Raw genomic sequence first — 19,081 nt, forward strand, 5'->3', positions numbered from 1 at the left:
AACCTCTGCTACTTCAGGACAGAATCTAGGGTGGTAGAAAGCACTTCCTTCTCTAGAATATTTGCAGATTCTAGGCCTATCTATCCTTATCAAGGTGGCTGTTTCTGACTTCTGAGCTGCTGTAGCTGCTCCTTAAACAAAGAATATAAAACCTTGTAAAAAGGGATTATTTCTCTCCATTTCAGAGTAAATAAATGGCAGGGTCATGTGTCACAGAAGTGTGAAATAAAAGCGTGATTTCTTCCCCAGGGAGGTACAAATATAAGATGTTATGGAGACATTTACCATCAAGGTTTTTGTAGATAACTCCTCAGCACTGAAGAAGCCAAGCTCTGTGTCTCTTTCTGTCTCTCTCTGTTTCTCTGTGTCTCTGTCTCTTTCTCTTCCAGACATTTGGCTTCATCGGTGTAAGAAATTCCCCCTGAGGAAGCCCTCTCTACCAATGGAGATCAGCAACTGTTCTGCAACTGATAATCTTCTTCAAGAGTCGCCTGAGGTACTGGGAGATCCAGTGACTCACTCAGGGTCACAGAGTCAGTATGTGTCACAAGAGGGGCTTAAATCTGGGTCATCATAACTCCAAAGTCAATTCTCTATCCCTCTTATCCAACAAGGTATGCTGTATCATGCAAATCAAGTAATGCTAATGACAACGTGTCATCTCAAATTTACGCAGGGCTTTCAGGTTTTCAAAGGGCTTTGCTTACGTGTTCTAATTTGGTTCTCACAACAACCATGCAAGATGGGCGCTACTTCTGTCCATATTTTTATAAATGAAGAAGGTGAGACTTAGAGAAGTGCAGTGCCTTCCCACGGGTCACACAAATAAGCAGAGAACAACGTAAAGCCAAAAAGCGGTTGTGATGGAAAGATATACTTGGGTTATTTGGAGATTTCAGTATTTTGTGTGTGTGGATGGGCACTCATGCATGTGCGTGTGTCTCTTCCCCTCTCTGAATTCCCATAGTTCTTCGATTCACTTTGCATGGGTATACACAGACTTAATGAAATGCCCCAATCTCAGCCTATGGCTACATGCGGAATAATGAAAAAGGGATATTTATAATTTAATTAGAGAGAAAAGGAAAATACTCCTGGAAAGACGCTTTCTAATTAGTTATTCCCTGGAATGTTTTGAGGAATAAATAGAAAAGTATTGCTTTTAAAAGGAAATTTTAACTTAAAAAACAAAGTGTATAGAGTTTGGCCTCAAAACAATGCGTCAGTTTTGAAGGGCTTTACATTTGACTTCAGATTCTGAATTCTTGAAACATTTTTGATGACATTTTTATGCAAATCCTTCAATAAAAAGTAAAAAAGAGGTAAGAAATATTTCCTTTACTTATAAAAAGACAAACCATATTTGGGAATATTAGAAGATACTGATGCATTGAAAGAATATTGTTCAGTTATGTTCCGGATGAAATTCTCTACCCTTAATACAACAGCCATGGCTGAGGTAAAAAAGGTTAACTGGAGATGAACAATCTCTTTGTGTTACACACTGGCAACTTAGGTGTCCAGGAGGTAGCTCTGTACCAAGAGAGATGACCACCAGTAATCTATTGGATTTTCTAGTAGGGGACTCACTGACAGTGAGACCCACTCCATCCAGAAGTATGAACTCTTGGCTTTGAAGTAGGCTCTCTGATATACATAAGAAGTCTAAGACCTGTGATCAGGATGTAAAATGGAAGTTACCACCAACCTCAATTGCTTACCCAGAGAGGAGAGACTTTCTGCTTCTTCAAGAGGAAAAGGAGAACATTGATAACATCTTAGACATGACTGGCTACATTAATTGGTACCCACAGGTCTATCTATTCAATATTCAGAATGCTTTCTCTGCTACGGCCAAAGGGCTATAACACTGTGCATACCCTTTACTGCTAGGTGTATATCCCAAAGACATCCAAAAAAGGAGAAAGGACCTATTTGTACAAAAATATTTAAAGCAGCTGTTTTTGTGGTGGGTAAGAATTAGAAGTCGAAGGGATACCCATCAATTGGGGAATGGCTAAACAAGCTGTGGTATATGATTGTAATGGGATATTATTGTGCTATAAGAAATGACAAGCAGGATGATTTCAGAAAATCCTGCAAAGACTTACATGAACTGATGCATAATATAGTGAAAAGAACCAGGAGAATGTTATACACAATAACAGCAACATTATTTGATGAAGAACGGCAAAGGACTTAGCTATTCTCAGCAATACAACGGCTCAAAACAATCCCAAAAGACTAACGATGAAGCACACTATCTGCCTCCAGAGAAAGAAATGATATTTTTGAATACTGACGGAAGTATGTTTTTTTTCTCTTTCTTTCATTTTTTCTTCTTTTTTTGAGTTTTCTTACATAACATGACTAATGTGGAGATGTTTCACATAATTACACATGTATAATCTATATCTGATTGCTTGCTGTCTCAGGAGGGGGGAGGGGAGGAAGGAAGGGAGGATAGAATTTAGAACTCAAAATTTTAAATAAACATGTTTTTAAAAATTGAAACAAAAGCTTCCTCTGTAGCCAAGGTGCTGCAGATGTATTTCTCAGTTTATAGCTCCCCAGCATTCATTCAAATTAGTTTTGAGTTCAAGAGCAAGTTAATCAAGGAGCCAACAGACAGGAGCAAGAGTCCGTCAGTCAGTCATTCACAAGCACAGGAAGAGCATTGGAAACACGTGCTACTGAACACGCTGAGGCCTGAGCAGAAATGGCAGTGCGGTCAGCCTACAGGTTTGCTAATACACGTCAACAAAGCCCCCAGGGAATGATAACAAAGGCTTCACTCTATGTATGTTTCAATATCAGCATAAGGTCTGCGCGCCTGCTGAGCTGCCATACTGGCAAAAACAGCCTTTAATCGAGGAAGACAAGGCTCTTCACACTAAAAGCTCCAACCTCTTATTCTACTTCTGAGCGGATCCTTGCTTTCCCTACAAGAGCCAGCATTCTGAGAAGAGTTTGCTCCCCAAATGAAAGGAGAGATGAGATCGTTAGACTGTTTTTATTCAAGAAATATGTGCTGTGATTTTTTTTCTTTGATCTTCATTTCTGTGATGATAAAATGTTTTGCTATTGTAATGTTTTCCCTTCGTGGATATATTAGTACAATAAGCAAATGAAAAACTAGTATTGTGTTATCTCTAGAGGTCCCAGACAATGGATCGACCACTGAGAATTTCCCATGAGTTTCATCAGTCTAAAAAGGATCCCACAAGCTATATTAAAAAGGCATTATTGTGTTATAATGTATGCTTATGAAAAAGTAGAAAGTGAAAAAGGTTTTAATTATATTATATTTTAATCTGTATTTTCTGGGTATTGTTTCAGTATACATTTTTATTAAATACTTCAAAATCATTTGATTAGTGTATTTTAAGAAGAATTTCATTAGAGTGGATATTCACTTCTCTGAAATGGACTGATGAATCCTTTATGAATTGATAGATGGCTTTCAAAAGTCACTATAGATGAAAAAAATCACCCCCAATTTAATAAAATATTTTTCCCATGAACAAAAATCTATTTTCTCTCTTTCCCACTGTGCCTGCCCCAAGCCCATTAAAAAAAAACACCACCACGTGAAATCTTTATAACAAATAGAAATAGTTAAGCAAAGCAAATTCCCTCGCTGGCCATGTCCAAAGCAACAGATGTATCATTCTGGACTCTGACTCTATAATCTTATTGTCAGGAGGAAGACGACATATTTTATTATTGGTCCTCTGGAATCATGATTGGTCACTGCACTGATAATACTTCTTAAGTTATTCAAAGTCATTTGTTTTTGCAATGTTGCTGTTATCATGTAAATTGTTCTGGTTCTGCTCACTTCACTTTGCATCAGTTTATTTAAGATATCCCAGGTTTCTCTGAAACTGTCCCTTTCATTATTGCTTACAGTACAACACATAGTATTCCATTACGTTCATATATGAAACTTTGTTCAACTATTCCCCAATTGACGGACATTCTCTTAATTTCCAGTTCTTTGCCATGACAAAAAGAAATGTTACAAATAGTTTTACACATATGCGTCATTTTTCTCTTTCACAGCTCTCCTTGGGGTACAGGCATGGCCAACTTGGTGACTGGGCTCTCAGAATTTAGCTAGGCTAGTATTGCAAAAGAAGAAACACTGCCTGACCATACTGGAAGACTTTAGACTAGGACAGTCTTTACAATTCAATTTTTTGTCATTGAGGTGGGGCATAGTCAAATGTCTAGAGCTCTGGATATGGAATCAGGAAGACTTGGGTTCAAATCCTACTTCAGATATTTACTTACCAGGGGACATTATCCAATTAACTTCTCTGTACCTTGCTTCCTTCATCTATAACATGAAGGTGTTCAACTCAATGACTTCTAGGGTTTCTTCTAGTTCTAAATCTATGATCCTATGAATTAATCATTTATTTGTGATAGTCCAGAAAATATCGCAGACACCAACTCAACAATGAGATACCAAGTGATGAAGTAATATCCTTTTTACTATTGGTGAGGGGCAAGATGATTCTGAATCGGTTTTTATCTCCCCCTATCCAGTGGGCTAGTGACCACAATTGCACCATGCCATCACACCAGCAAATTATAGACATGAGGGCTTATTTTATTTTAATTTTTCAAAATTGTAAATACTGCAACCATTAACACAAATGACAAGTTTATATTGGACTGGACCTATGACTTCATTGGTATAAATTTCATTCAAATAAATAACTTGGGAAGGTATAATCATACATAGTTACCTTAGGCTCAGAGAGGTTGTGAATTACCAGTTTGTAAATAACAATGGGGGGTTGGATTTGAACCCATATCTTCCTGATATCAGATGCACTAGCCTATTCACTCAAAGGCATTGTCTCTATATAAACCAGTAAGCTCCAACTTGTGTGTGGCTCACAAGACTTTTGAGTGCAGATTAAAATGTAATTCAACAACAAATACAAATATAATGCTACATAGAAAACGTTAATTTGTGGTTTTCTAAGTCAATATATGGCACACATCTGTTTGTATATGAGTTTGACACCACCGGTCTAGACCATCCATCACTTATATGAAAAAATAAACCCTTATAATACCTGTCAGATGAAATATGAAAGTCCCAGAGTACATACATGTTTAAATGGGGGGAAAAATTCCTCAACTGAGATGAATCACCAGGCTTCTTGGAACTCCAGAACACAAGTGAAACAATTTAGACCTTTCCTTTAGATGCACTTTCACTACACTGGAAAACATCTTGGAAAATATTAATTGAGCATGACAGTGTCATGTTTTCGCCAGCTGATCAAAGAATTTTTATTTGTTCAAAGTTTAAGGGGTGTGTGTATGCAGCGGGGGAACAAAGAATCTATGCTGGAGATCAGAAAGCTGTGTCGGGGTAATAAGCATATCGAGCTTCAGACAATCAGTGCAGCCCAATTACAGTTTCATTTGTCTTTGGAAGTTTTTGTTAAATTAAAACAGTAATCAAGTGAGTCATTTCTTGGGAGATTTTCTAGGAAAGCATGCAGCCAAGCTCAGATTTCCTTTTAGTACAACACTTGTCTTAATTAAACATGACTCACTAAAAAAAAATCGGGAAAATAATAGCAGTTTGCAGCATTTTATTATTTATAAAACACGTCTCCCCACAACAGGGAGTTGAACTAAATATTATCTGCAGTTTATAAAATTCATGCTATTTAAAATTAAGAAGATAAAAAGAAAACTTCAAAGCAGTAAACTCTATGGTGATTAGATGTGTGGAGCTCGGCTGGTGTGAACAGTTCCTTTTTCCAGTAAATTCTTTGAGACTGTCAGGATGTTGAGAACAGCCAAAGATGAATGGGCAAGTATTACCGTCGTCTACAAATGAATAATGACTTGAACCAGCCTGATTTTCTATGTAACAATTAGCCGCAGAGGGCAAATATCGAAAGTCCTATTAAATGACACCTGAAAAAATCTTTTGTTACTTTTGATTAAAAAAAAATTCCACAAAGCATCCTACGAGGATACTTGATATACATTATATGCCTGGCCTGATTAAGTGACCTCCTCCCTACAGTACATATAGTAGTAAAGAACTATTGAGTGAAGTATGCCTCCATCTAGTAAAAGAAAAAACAGTGGTAAAATGATAAGAATTGTGGGCCTAATCCTTGGTTTTAAGAATGATCTAAAGAGGGAATGCCTACCTCCAAGGTAGTATTAATAGTATATGAGAAAGTAATATCCATAGGCTCAGAACCACAAAGAACTTTTTGTGAACTTACTGTGGAGGACTGCCTATTTTAATAAATTTTTGAATGAGAGGCATTCATGACATAGTAGGTAAAGAGTTTAGGAAGAAACTGGGAGAATCAGGAAGATATGGGTTCAAATCCTGCTTCTAACACATACAGGCTATGTGATTCTGGACAAATCACTGAACCTCTTCACTTCCCAGGCCACTCTTTATGACTGTAAGTTGTAGGACAGTAGCCAGTATGCGCTGGCAGAAGGATCCTCTCTGGAGGTTTTCTGCCCAATGAAATCACAGGCCTGGACAAACAATGCATCCCTGAAGACTAATTTCACAGTGATTATGTATTTGCATTAGACACTGAATCAATAAAATATTTTATTGATTATTGAATATTTGATGTGAATTTCTATTAATTTTGTAGAAAAACCTGGATACTACATCTAGAAATCTCTGAAATTTAGAAAAATCACATATTTCAAATAGTGTACTGGTCATTGAAAGGTTATAAAGTCATCTTTATGGATATCTGAGCCAAGTTGAAAAGGCATGTCAGGACACCCTTTCTTCCATGTCTCCTCTCCCCCCATTAACCATGAGTTTCAAGGTAAACAAAATATTTTAGAAGTGGTGTTGGGTACTCAGCGAGCATTCAGAGTCTATATGGGATCAATAAACTTCTGTTGGGTTTTGCATTGAGATACTCATTATGTTCATAAAAAATGCATCTGGGTGGTAGCTAAATATAGAATCAACATGAAAGAATTTAACAAGGAAAAAATGTACCCTAGAGTTTAAATTGAGGAATGTATCCAATGACTTCCTCAGACGCTTACTAGCTGTGTGACCCTGGGCAAGTCACTTAACCTCAACTGGCTCTATTTAAAAAAAAAGAATGATCAACAGAGACCACAGTTAAATATTCTGATATCTAGAAAACATTATGGTAGGAACATATGGTAGAAACTGAGGAAATAGCACTGGGATGTGTTCTCATAATCTCTGTCTTCTCGGAAAGCAATTAGCATGAGCCTCCATAACAAATGTCAGAAAGGTGCAGCTAACAAAGATGATCTGACGCTGTCCGCTCATCTCAGATCAGTTATTAAGACATGAAATGTCAGTTTCACAAGTGGAAAGGAAACTTACGCAGGACCACGTGACTCAGGGAATTCTCTCCTTGAAACACTGTGAGACCCTATCTTTTTCTAACCTTATATTTGAGCTCACAGGATCCTAGATTTGGAGATGAAAGGGATTTAGAGGTGACAGTGTCCAATCCCCTCCTTTTAAAAATGAAGAAACTAAGGGCAAGAGACATTAAGTGATTTGCCCAAGGTCACACACATAGTAAATATCTGACTGAGATTCAAATCCAGGTGGTCCTGACTCCTAGCCCAATGCTCTGCTCCCTATACCATGCTGAGTTTGTGTGTGCCTCCCTTGGAAACCTCTCATGTGGTATTGGTCCAAAAAGTGGTTTCTCTATTTTCTCTGTTTTGGTATGAAGGAAAGAGTATTTAGAGTCAGTGAACTTGTATCTGACAGCCATGTCTGCTCCTTATTAACTGTCCAGCACAGGGTGAGCAACTTCAACAATTTGGTTCTTGCTGGGACAACATTATGCGCAGCTACAGAAACATGGTATCTGTGATGACTAACTTTGATAGACTTGGCTCTGCTCAGCAATACAAGGTTCCAAAACAGCTCCAAAAGACTCATGATGGAAAAAGCTATCCACATCCAGAGAAAGAATTATGGCGTCTGAATGCAGATTGAGGCAAACTATTTGCTCTTTTTTTTCCTTCTTTTTTGGTTTTGTTTCTTCTTTTTCATGGTTCATTCCATCAGTTATAATTCTTCTTTACAACTTGACTGTTGTGTAAATAAGTTTAATGTGAAGGTGTATGTAGAACCTATATAGGATTACGTACTGTCTTGGAGGGAGAAGGGGTGGGGAGGAGAGGGAGAAGGAGAAAATTTGGAAGTCAAAAATTTGTGGAACTGAGTGTTGTAAACTAAAAGTAAAAAATAAATTTAAAAAATTAAAAAAAAACAATTTGGTTCTTAGTTTTTTTCAAATTTGAAATAAGGGGGTTAGGCTAGATGGGTTATAAGGGTCATTCCAGCCGTAAACCTATGACCCGATGAAAGTGGGAGCCTTCTGTTAGGAGTCTTATCAGTTCATGTTTACCTATGGGTATGAAAAGCCACTAGGAACTGGCTTCAAGTGGTAAGATTATTAGTGGGGAAGTGGAGACTGGCATCAGACAAGGCAGCCTCAGGTCTTGTCAAAAATCATGGCTCTGAACCTCCTATCCACACTTTCACTAAATGACATGAAATCAGTACCTTCTTCTACAAGAATGATATTTCTTTACCCCAAGTCAGTAAGGTTAAGAACTTTAGTTTTCCATCTATGTGATTCACTTGAGATATCTCTACTATTCTCTTTCAGCCAGTTTCTCATTACAAAGGAAATCTGTAAATCTAGGAGGTTACTAGCCAGAATAGGGGCTATGATATGTCTGTACGACATGGAATGGAATCAATCAATCGACATTTACTAAGTGCCTACTATATGCCATTATACTATGTGCTAAGTATAAATTTAGGGAAGTAGCAGGACCTATTCCATATTCTTTAATATATATACCTCATGCTTTCCTTTCTCTTTATTCATATTATTCCCAACACCTGGAATGAACTAATCTCCTTATTCACAAAAGGGCTTGTTGACTCCTTATCTTTAAAGGCTTAACACAAATATCAGCTCCTTTTGACACCTTCCTGACCCCCTTGTTTAATAATCACCATCCTCCCCTCAAATCTCACAGAATATTTTATCCTTTTTCCTATTTGCTTACATGTTATTTTCTGTTAAATTTACTTATAGATTATTAGAAGTATCATGGTATAGCGGATAGGGAGCGGGCCTTGGATCAAGGACATCTGGGTATTAAGTCCTGTCTATATCATATCAATGGCTTTGTGACCTCAGACAAGTCATTTAACCTCTCAATGCTCTGGGCTAGCAGAGACGGCCTTGACCTACATCCGTAGAGGGTGCTTAACCAGAGAATTCCCTATAACAGTGAAATAAGAGATCCAGCCCTTATCTCCTATCCTATAGGTAACTTAGGACTCTAGTAATATGAGTGAAGTTATTTGGCATCATGCATTTGGTAAATAAAGGGAATCTGTAAAATAGTCATCTTTTGCCGGAAGTAGAAGGAAAGACTGAAATGGTCTTACTACATCTCTCGGCAAGGCCGTACATTCCAGTGATAATGTCTTATCTAAATCTTGTAATTCTCCCAGCAGATAAAAATGCTCTACAGAGAACAGGCCCACCACTGAGTTATTTCTTAGATGGGTCCTCATTGAAAATAAATAAAATTCATGCTCTCTAGCATAGCACTTAGTGTCCTCAAGAAAATGGTTGGGACTATCCCTTCCAGTCTTTTCTTAAATTATTCCTCATTACCAACCTTTCCTCCTCCTCCCCCAAATCGCATCCCAACATTTTTGGGTCTCTCACATTGCATCAGACACCCAGAGAAGTGCCAGGGCTAAGAGTGGGTTGCTTTTGCTGCATGAATAATCCACCTCCTGATCTGCTGACTTTTTCCTAGATGATTTCTTTCATGCCGTTTCTGGGATGTAAATTATTTTTGGTGATTGATCGTTGTCTATACATCTCTATACTAGCCTTTGGGTGACCTGTATTTTTGCTTCTTTGGAGAATGTGCAATTCCATGATGTTCAAGTTATAACATCATTGGAAAATATTAGCCCTAAAACTGTGGGGTCTTGTGTCATGGAGCAGCTTCGAATCATTGAAAGCTCTGTCCTAAATTCCCAAGTACAATACACACTGCTTTTCTTCCCATTCAGTTCTGGGCCAAGTTCACTGTCACTGGATCACAGATTTAAATCTGGAAGGAACTTTAGAAACCTTTGAATCTACCTTTATCTGACAGTTGAGGAAGCTGAGGCACGGAGAGGTCAGTGACTTTCCCAGGGTAGCCGAGCTAGTCAGGGATTGGAAGTCAAAAGCCAACTGTCTTGCCACTGTCCTACACTGTCTCCTGGTGTTTTGAAAGATCGGATTCAATGCTTTCAATGGGTAAATGGTATGAAAACACATTTCTTTTTAAATTAAGAGAAAGTAAAATTTATTTGGCTATCAACTCAATTTTTTGATGGCGGAAACCTCTAGCATATGGGTGACTTTATAGAAATATAATTATTTCATGTTAGAGTAATTAGGCGCTTATTACTACACACACGCACACACACACACATACACATCTCCTCCTTTTAGACCTCAAGTGTCACAAATACCTGATTCTGTAATGACATTTAGACAGGAACATGATTTGGTTGTGCTTTTAATTAGCTTTATTGTGTGAGATACTTTAAACACGAGCTTAGAATGAACACTAATAACGGTATTTGAAGATTGTATCTCCATAAAGAAAACTAATACTATGTCAAACCTCATATGACCAGAGATAGAGATGTAAGAAAACAACTGGTCTGGCTATTTCAATTCACCACAAAGAAGGGTATTGTGTTCCTCATTGTCTTTAGCATGCTATCTGAATTTCTTTGAAGGCATTCCAAGCTGTTAGAGGTTTAAGTTATGTAAAGGAAAAAGGCCAAATACCATTTTTTTCCATTTTATTTAATTAAAAACTTTAGAAAGGAAATCTTTTGTGTGTCTTTTTTGGATAATTTCCAAATATGATTTCCTCTCAGATTGAGATTTTGATATTTCTAGCTAGAGAGAATCTTTTTTTTTTCTTTCCTCTCTCTCTGTGTTTCTTTCTCTCTCCTTTCTTTCTTTCTCTTTCTTCCCTTCTGTCTTTCTTCCTACCATCCTTTAATTCTGTTCTTCCCCTCTCTTCCTTCTCCTTTCTTTTCTTAACTAACAAAACTATGTTGTGTTAAATCACAACTGGAAACACCTTTACTGGTGAGTCTGGTGATGACTTGATTCCCTGAGCCTTCCTTTTACTGCTTTCCTGTGGAACTCAAGCAGTGTTTATAGAGCAATAAAGGGGTGCACTGGTAATTATCTGACAGTCCGATGGGAGGAAAGGAATGCGTGTATTCACATTTTTAACTTTAGTCTGCATTATTAACACTTTCTTAAGTGTAGACAACCAACCAAATAATAAATTAAACCCTATTGATAGCTACTATGATTTCTGATTTCTGTAAATGCTCACACTAAAATTTAACAATTGACTTTTGAAAACAGTTTAGAGCTGGATCCAGCATACCCCTGCTTAGTTCCCACCTACTTTCCAATCATTTCATCTAGCTACCCCCTTTACATACTCTGTTCTAGTTAAATTTCCCTGCTAGCTGTTCCTCATATACAAGATTCCATCTCTCCTTTGCACATGGTTCCCCATATCTGCCTTGTTCACCTCTGCCTCTTAGAAAACCTGGCTTCCTACACAGATTCCTTCCCACACAAATCCTTTCCTGATCTCCCTATTTGTTTTTACTGACTCTTGAAATGCCTTTGTACAACTGTGATAGGATAAAGTTGCCTCTGGGAAATTGACTGTTCCCAGCTTCCCTGATACAGCATGTCAACTAAGGGCATTGAAAACTCCAGCCAAATGGAATCCGGGCTTCTCAGACTTAGTGGGTGCTTAAATCTACATCATCAAACTCTGATGACCAGAATGGTTTCCAGATGGAGAAGAGGACACCTCCAGAGAAGTTAAGTGCCACCATATCTACTCTTGTTGCATATTCTTGCTATTAAGGCAAAGTAAACCTCCCTTAGTTAAATGTTCAATGATTTGTGAGCTCCTCATTTTGTCCCAACAACAAACTTGAACTAGGAGAATGCTATCATTGAAGTCATCCCTCCAACAACTTCAGAGTTAGTCTATACTTACTTATCTGCATACATGTGATCTTTCCTTCCCACCACTTAGCAAAAGTTCCTTGGGGGAAGGGACTGTTTCATCAATCGCCAAGCATTGATCTGGCACCTACTTCAGTACTAGGCATTAGGTATGTGCGCAGCGCTGGGGATGTAAATGCAATAACTTCAGAGGGCCATGCAAGCTAATAGAAGAGATAACTAATACCTAAGTACATAAAGAATACATATAAGGAGGATAAGTACAAATATATTGAAAGCAGTGACATACAAGGTAGTTTGGGAGGGATGGCACTACAGTTGGAAGATTGAGGAGAAGTTTCCTATGCAAAGTGCCTCCTAGCACAGTACCCTTATACATAATAGGGATTTATAAATGTTTGCTGTTGGTTTTAATTGGTAAGGCCTGAACTTATCATTCTCACGAAGATGATACAGATACGAAGACTTAAATGAACAGTGGAGTTTAGCTTGAAAAAGACATAGAAACACATTCTCCAAGAGGAGCACGGTAGAGTTAGTACGTACCTCAAAGCCTGGGCTGACAGGAGACTGAGACACGTAGTTGGGAAGAAGAAAAGTGAGGCAAAGGAGCAGATTAAAAAAAGAAAAGGTAAAGACAGAAAATGTTATTGGGGAAAAGAAGAAGATGCATATATTTACTAATTTCACATAAACGTATATATTAGTAATGGCTTTAATAGAGCAAAACTACCCTAAGGCTCTGGGATCCCCCAGATATTGTCTTAAAACTACTTTTAAAACATTATCTTATTTGAATTTCACAACAACTCCCTTGAGGTTGATACTGTGGCCATTATTATTTTCATATTACAGACGAGGAAACTGAGGACGACAGAAGCTAAGTGACTTGTCTATGGTCGTTAAAACTACCAAGTATCGATACGGGGTTGAGCATATATGTTTCCTACTCCGAGCCCAGCATTCTACCTTGCTTGGTGAAAAAAAAAAATGAGAAACTGTTTTACCCTAATTTAGTTCTTCTTTGCAGAAGTGGGAGGTTATGTGTATAGAAGTCTGCATATAATGTCAGATTTAGTTAATATATTACTTCATTTTGCTGAAATGTTTTTCTTCTGTGTTATAAGGGATGGCACTCTGGCAGGGTGAGGAGGAGGGAAATGTAGGCAGTATAAAAACAAAATGACATCAACCAAAGCCACAAAGTGGGGAAAAATTAAAAAGGTTGGGCTTCCTTTACTATAATTGAGAAAAGAAACACAAAGTTCATCGGAGTAATACAGAATTTCAGAGTTGTTATTCACCTGCCGGGAGAAAGGAACTAGGCATCCAACTGCACACATTCCAGCTATGTTGGTCCAGCCTGGACAGATGCTACTATTAAAAAGCTACATTTTCAAAAGAAGACACACACAGCTACCATGAAATGGATTCAAATGAATGTTCTTTCTAAGTGGCACATGTGCAAATCTGACAAATGCCACAGTTTCAAAATGGTTATAAAGATTAGCAAGAGAATGGTAGATCTTTGCAGAGAAGCATTATAACTGAACTACACCTGAATTTATCACCTCTAGGTGATAAATTTCTGCTACCAATATACATCGACAACTTCTCTGCAATCTGTGGTAGCAGAGAGTTGCCTGGGAGCACTGAAAACTGAAGTGTTTTGTCAGTCAGACAATCAATAAACATTTATTAAGCTCCTATTGTGTGCCACGCACTGTGCTCAGCACTGTTATACAAAGAAAGGCTAATGATAGTTCCTGTCACTGAAGAACTCATAAAATCTAATGTGGGAAATAATATAAATAAAAATATTAGATTAGAAATGTTAGATAAATGGAAAAAATCCATACAAATAAATATAAAATCATAAGCAAAGAGAAGGCACTAGAATTAACAGATTGGGAAAGGTTTCACGTAGAAGGTGGGATTTTAGCTGGGATTAGGATGGATGCCAAAGAAGCCAGGAAGTGGAGATTAGGAGGAAGAACCTTCCATGTATGAGGGATTTGGGAAACTGAATATCAAAGGTTACACAGTACTCTTTTGTCTTTCCAAAGGATAGCAATAGCTCCATCCCCTGGAAGCAGAATCAGCCTGCCCCACCCCAGTCAAAGGGAGGATGTGTAAAGAAGGACTGTCAGAGTTTTGACAGGCATGTGCCTATTGTCAAATGTAATGGTGATAGTGAGCGAGCCCTAATAGCTACTGTACCCTGGAATAGCCCCGAAAGGAAGAAAATGCCTGCTTTCCTTGGAGGGTACTATGTCTTTTCTCCTCTCACCCCATTGGGTAGAGTTTATCAGAGTTAAGTAGAGAGAAGCAAAGAAAGGTTTAGGGTTGTCTAACTCACCCAAGCGCTCTCACTGTGAGGGACAAAGGGGTCTGTTAAGTCATTTGGATGTCAATATTTAGTATATAGTACTAAAAGTTACTTCAAGACATTCTACAAAAATAAAATTGAAGTCAATATAAAGGGTACTTTCATAGCGTGTCAGATAGATATTAGGTCAATGCCACACTTGGGAGTCAGGACAATGTGAATTTAAATCTTGTCCAGATCCCTGCTAGCGGTGTGACTTTGGGCAAATCATTTAATTTCTTTAAATCTCAGTTTCCTTACGTGTAAAACGAAGATAAGAGCACTAACTGCCAGGGAATTTGTGACAATCAAATGACATAACATGTGAAAAAAGCTTGGTAAGCATTAAAGCGCTATGCCCAGCTCTGAAGGCAATTTTAGGGAGTTCTTTACACAAAATGGCACTCTGTGGATCTCACAACATCATAGAAAAATAATGAATTTCATTTGTGAACACTGCAAGTAGGTATGTTACATGATGATAGAAAATTATTAAAAGTGCATATTTTATTTCTACAAATATTTTGGGGGGATTAAATGAACACAAGAAGTTACCATTTATTTATAATTTACATATTTAGATAAGAGGATTTTACCATCTCAATATGTCTTTGATTGTCTTCCTATTAACAGTAAGCTTCTTGGTGATGATATTTAGAAGCAAGAGTAAATAATGGCCCATTTCTTGGCTCCATGTCACTTGCAACAGTGACTCACTCAACGGGTGGAACATTCTAATTGTGAAGATGACAAAAATTACTTTTACATCTATTCTATCATTTTCTTTTATCCAAATTAAATTGACTTGGAGCAACTTTAACAAAACTAAGCCACTAGTTTAAATCTGTCAAATTTTAAAGACGATACTAAAATTGACAAATGTCTCATTTATTTTCAAAAAGAAAACAAGAGAACAACGTGATGCATTTACATATTGACAGATCAAGCCATACTGCTACCTTATATACATATTGTTTTGGCTTGAGTTTCACCGAATAAGGAATGTGTAGTATTTGATTGCATTCAGTGTTTATTTTGACAACCTCATCTCTGTTGGTAGAATAGAATTCTTCTCCTGGGTTTATTTGAGGAGAAATTGAAAGCGTAAGGAAGGCCTTCTCTTCCCCCAAATCCCTCTGTCTGCCAAAAACAAGAGAGAAGGCTTTGAAATAATGGAGGAAAAATATTTATTTACCATAATATACCGTATTTGGTATACATTTTTTTAAGAAGGTACATGTAGTTTTCTTATAATTAAGCCTGGGTGAAGTAATAACAACTAAATATTCATTAACAATAAAGCCATTCTTAACAATGTTTAATTTTCTCAAAATTGGCTAATCCCTTCTGTTTAAATCAAGCATTGTACCAACTCTTCTTTTCTTCTTAACAATCTTTCTCATGACGAAAGTCTGGTGCTATTTTCTTTTCATGTATGTATAAGACAACTATGCTGAAAAGTCAAGGCTAAAACTCACCGTTCACTATTAAAACTTAGGTTTTAATTATCCGTATTTTTATCTTTTATACCTCTGTGAAGATCATTAAGACCTGAGAACATAATTCACTGACGGAGGCTAGGAAAGAAAACTCTGAGATTCTGGCATAGAAAAAGGAATGGGTCTTACATTGTCTTGATGATGACTGGCAGACAGCAGAGCTGCCTGAAAGGATAAATAAATGCCCCTTGTGTTGCCCTGTCTTCTTTACATTCAATGAGGAACAGATCCCACTCCATGATGAGTATAATCCAGAGCCAGTTCAGGACTGGTAGCTACTATGAAGCCTGGGAGACGTCAGACTAGTGAGCAAGGGGAAATCTCATCTTCATGACTTTGCTTTAATGCACAAGCCCGAGAGGGAGGAGAATGAATATCATTTCTCCCATTATTCCCTATGATCTGTCAGTAATCAGGCCTGGTTTCACACATATCAAAGATCTCGTAAGGAACAATCATGATTAGGGAGACCTTATAATTTCTTTTGTATTTTAATTGTCTCCTTCAAGCTGTGGTGTGACATCATGGGTACCAAGGGAATAGATCTGAAAGAATGAAAAATCTCAAGGGGTGAGCTCAACAGGTAAAAATGTGAAGAATAAACTTCATATTTTAACATTTTATTAATATTTCATCTCCTAGACTAAGTGGAAACCCCAGAAAAAAGAGTACATATCAGCTACTGAGTAACCTTGTTAAGGGTGAAGAATATAGTTTGAGCTCATTCAGATTTTCAATCTCTAGAAAGTTATTACACTGTGCAGAGGTACAGAGGAAGGGTTTGAGGAGAATGTAATCTGGTGGTTAATTGACATATTACATTCCTAGTTACTTCGAATTTCTTGGCTGAATTTGTCTATGTGACTACAAATGAGCCAATACTCCAGGTTAATACCACAAAACACAGGTATTTACTTTGCTGAAAAAAAATATATTTTATGTGTAAACGTAAAATGTGGGTGAACTTCCTTGTTTTGTACATTCATATACTATTGTTTATTTTTCCTAATTAAAAAAAGAAAAAACCTAAAAACTCGAGACTATTGGTTTTCTGAGGAAATCTGTTTACTACGAGACATGATGGAAAAAGTATTAAATGCAGACCAGTAATTTTAGCATCATTTTATAAAACATATATTTCTCATTTTCTGCAGGAATCGTTGCTCATTTATGCCACTAATTAGTCTAACATACTTTAGAAAAGAATGACTTTAAAAAAAAAAAAGTCTGGTTTCTACCTTTGGACAAGCTACATTTCATGGATGTGAAAAAATGAATCTGTACTACTCTAATTCTTTGGTTAGCAATTCATCCAGCATTTTTCCCCTTATTCTATTAAAGTTAAGAGGTAAAGACCTGAAAATGGGAAAGATTTTCTAAATTGTTCACCATTCAATCTAGATGAAAAGTCATTAACACAAATGTATACTGTATATTTATAGTTGCCTATCTTAGAATCTCAAAGCTCTTCACATTTCACACATATTATCTTATTATCTTATTGAATTTAACACTGCATTGTATGTTTTAACCCTATCTCGTTGCCTTAATTTGAAAATAGAAATAGAAAAATGGAAAACCATACCAAGAGAGCGTCATCTTGGGGGCTAGGTGAGAGTTCTGCAGATGTTGTCCGGACAGTAGTGAGCCCTGTTAAAGAAACATTGGATAGCCGCCTTCTCCTCACACCACTGCAGTTGTTGGGGATTTTAAATGCACATCTCTTATGGTAGTTCAGGCCGCATCCTGGAAAAAGTAGAATGATATAAATATTATCCAACACCACATAAAAAGACATAAGGAATAAACTGATTTTAAAAACACTACTTCTTGAATTTTTCTTGGAATAAATTCTGAAATATAAATCTGATTTTGATTTTGATACTTTTCTTCTTTTTAAACATTTATTAATGTGTTTTAACAGCATAAACATTTACAGATTACTCAACTTCATCTCTAATAACAAAAAAGTTAAGAAAAAGTAATACATTGACTTCATCTGAAAGTGTACACACATCATTTCAAATCTGTAATCTCCTCCTCTCCCCACCCCTGCAATATCTCTCTTTTAAAAAATAACGGAAATCTATTTTTTCCTCTTCCTACCCACAGTGGGGGGGGGGGAACAAAAATAAATTTCTTGTAATAAATATCTATATTCAAGCAAAACAATTTCCTTCATTGGGTGTGTATTCTCTCTCTCTCTGATAAATATATATATATATATATTATATATATATATACACACACATATACATATATATGTGTATATATATATATGTATAGATATCATTCCATACTCAAATTCTTTTTCTATATTTGCCGTGCGCGTGTGTGTGTGTATGTGTGTGTGGTGTATTAAGTATTTAGGCTTCCTTGATTGTAAATTTCTTGAAATTTGAATTTACATGACTTCACTGATAAGTGGCAGCAATATATAGGTGACACCTTTCATATGTGTATATATGTGTATATACATACGTGTATATATCTGTGATAAATATGTATATATACATATAGATATAATTCATTAGTCAAATTCTGTCACATCACTGTTACGGATTTTTGGCAGTGATACTGCTCCCTACAGAAGCAGGTATGTAGTTAGAACTTGAGAAGCAGAGCACAAGGTAATGTTAGGATTCAACCTTACCATTTTGATTATTCTTGATCCTGCTTGAAGATCTCAGGCAATCTGCTCTAATTCAACCCTTACTTCTGCCACTATTAGGGAGGCTGTCCCTAATGAATCTAGATTATGGAAAGTCTTCTGTTTGTGTTTATAATTACAGAATTATTTTGGTTGTAGGTTATACTGGAAGTTTGGCTATAATGAATATGCCACAAAATATTAACTGACCAAATTAATAAGCTATACTTGAACTTGGGTCACCCAGCCATTTTTTTTTTTGGCCAGGATAGCTTCACATTATACATAAAGAGATTACATTGTACTTATAGTCAATACCTACATACCAAAGTATTTAGGCTTCCTTGTTTGTAAATTTCTTGGAATCTGAATTTACATGACCTCACTGGTAAGTGGTATCAATATACAGATGACACCTTTCATGATCTGG

General features: G+C 36.8%; 1 protein-coding gene across 3 annotated transcripts in view; it reads right to left on the reverse strand.

Annotated features, from left to right (window-relative positions):
• Positions 1–19,081, reverse strand: part of PRKD1 (protein kinase D1) — a 431,283-nt gene that overhangs the window by 103,539 nt on the left and 308,663 nt on the right. For 2 of the 3 annotated variants that reach the window (XM_036736930.1, XM_036736933.1), the window contains exon 4: positions 17,587–17,747. In XM_036736930.1, the coding sequence (XP_036592825.1) occupies positions 17,587–17,747 (161 nt within the window). Of the gene's footprint in view, positions 1–12,680; positions 12,705–17,586; positions 17,748–19,081 lie in introns of all 3 variants that reach the window. The other variant, XM_036736931.1, reaches the window with a different exon arrangement.

Source organism: Trichosurus vulpecula, chromosome 8, assembly GCF_011100635.1.
Source record: "Trichosurus vulpecula isolate mTriVul1 chromosome 8, mTriVul1.pri, whole genome shotgun sequence".
Classification (NCBI taxonomy): Eukaryota; Metazoa; Chordata; class Mammalia; order Diprotodontia; family Phalangeridae; genus Trichosurus; species Trichosurus vulpecula.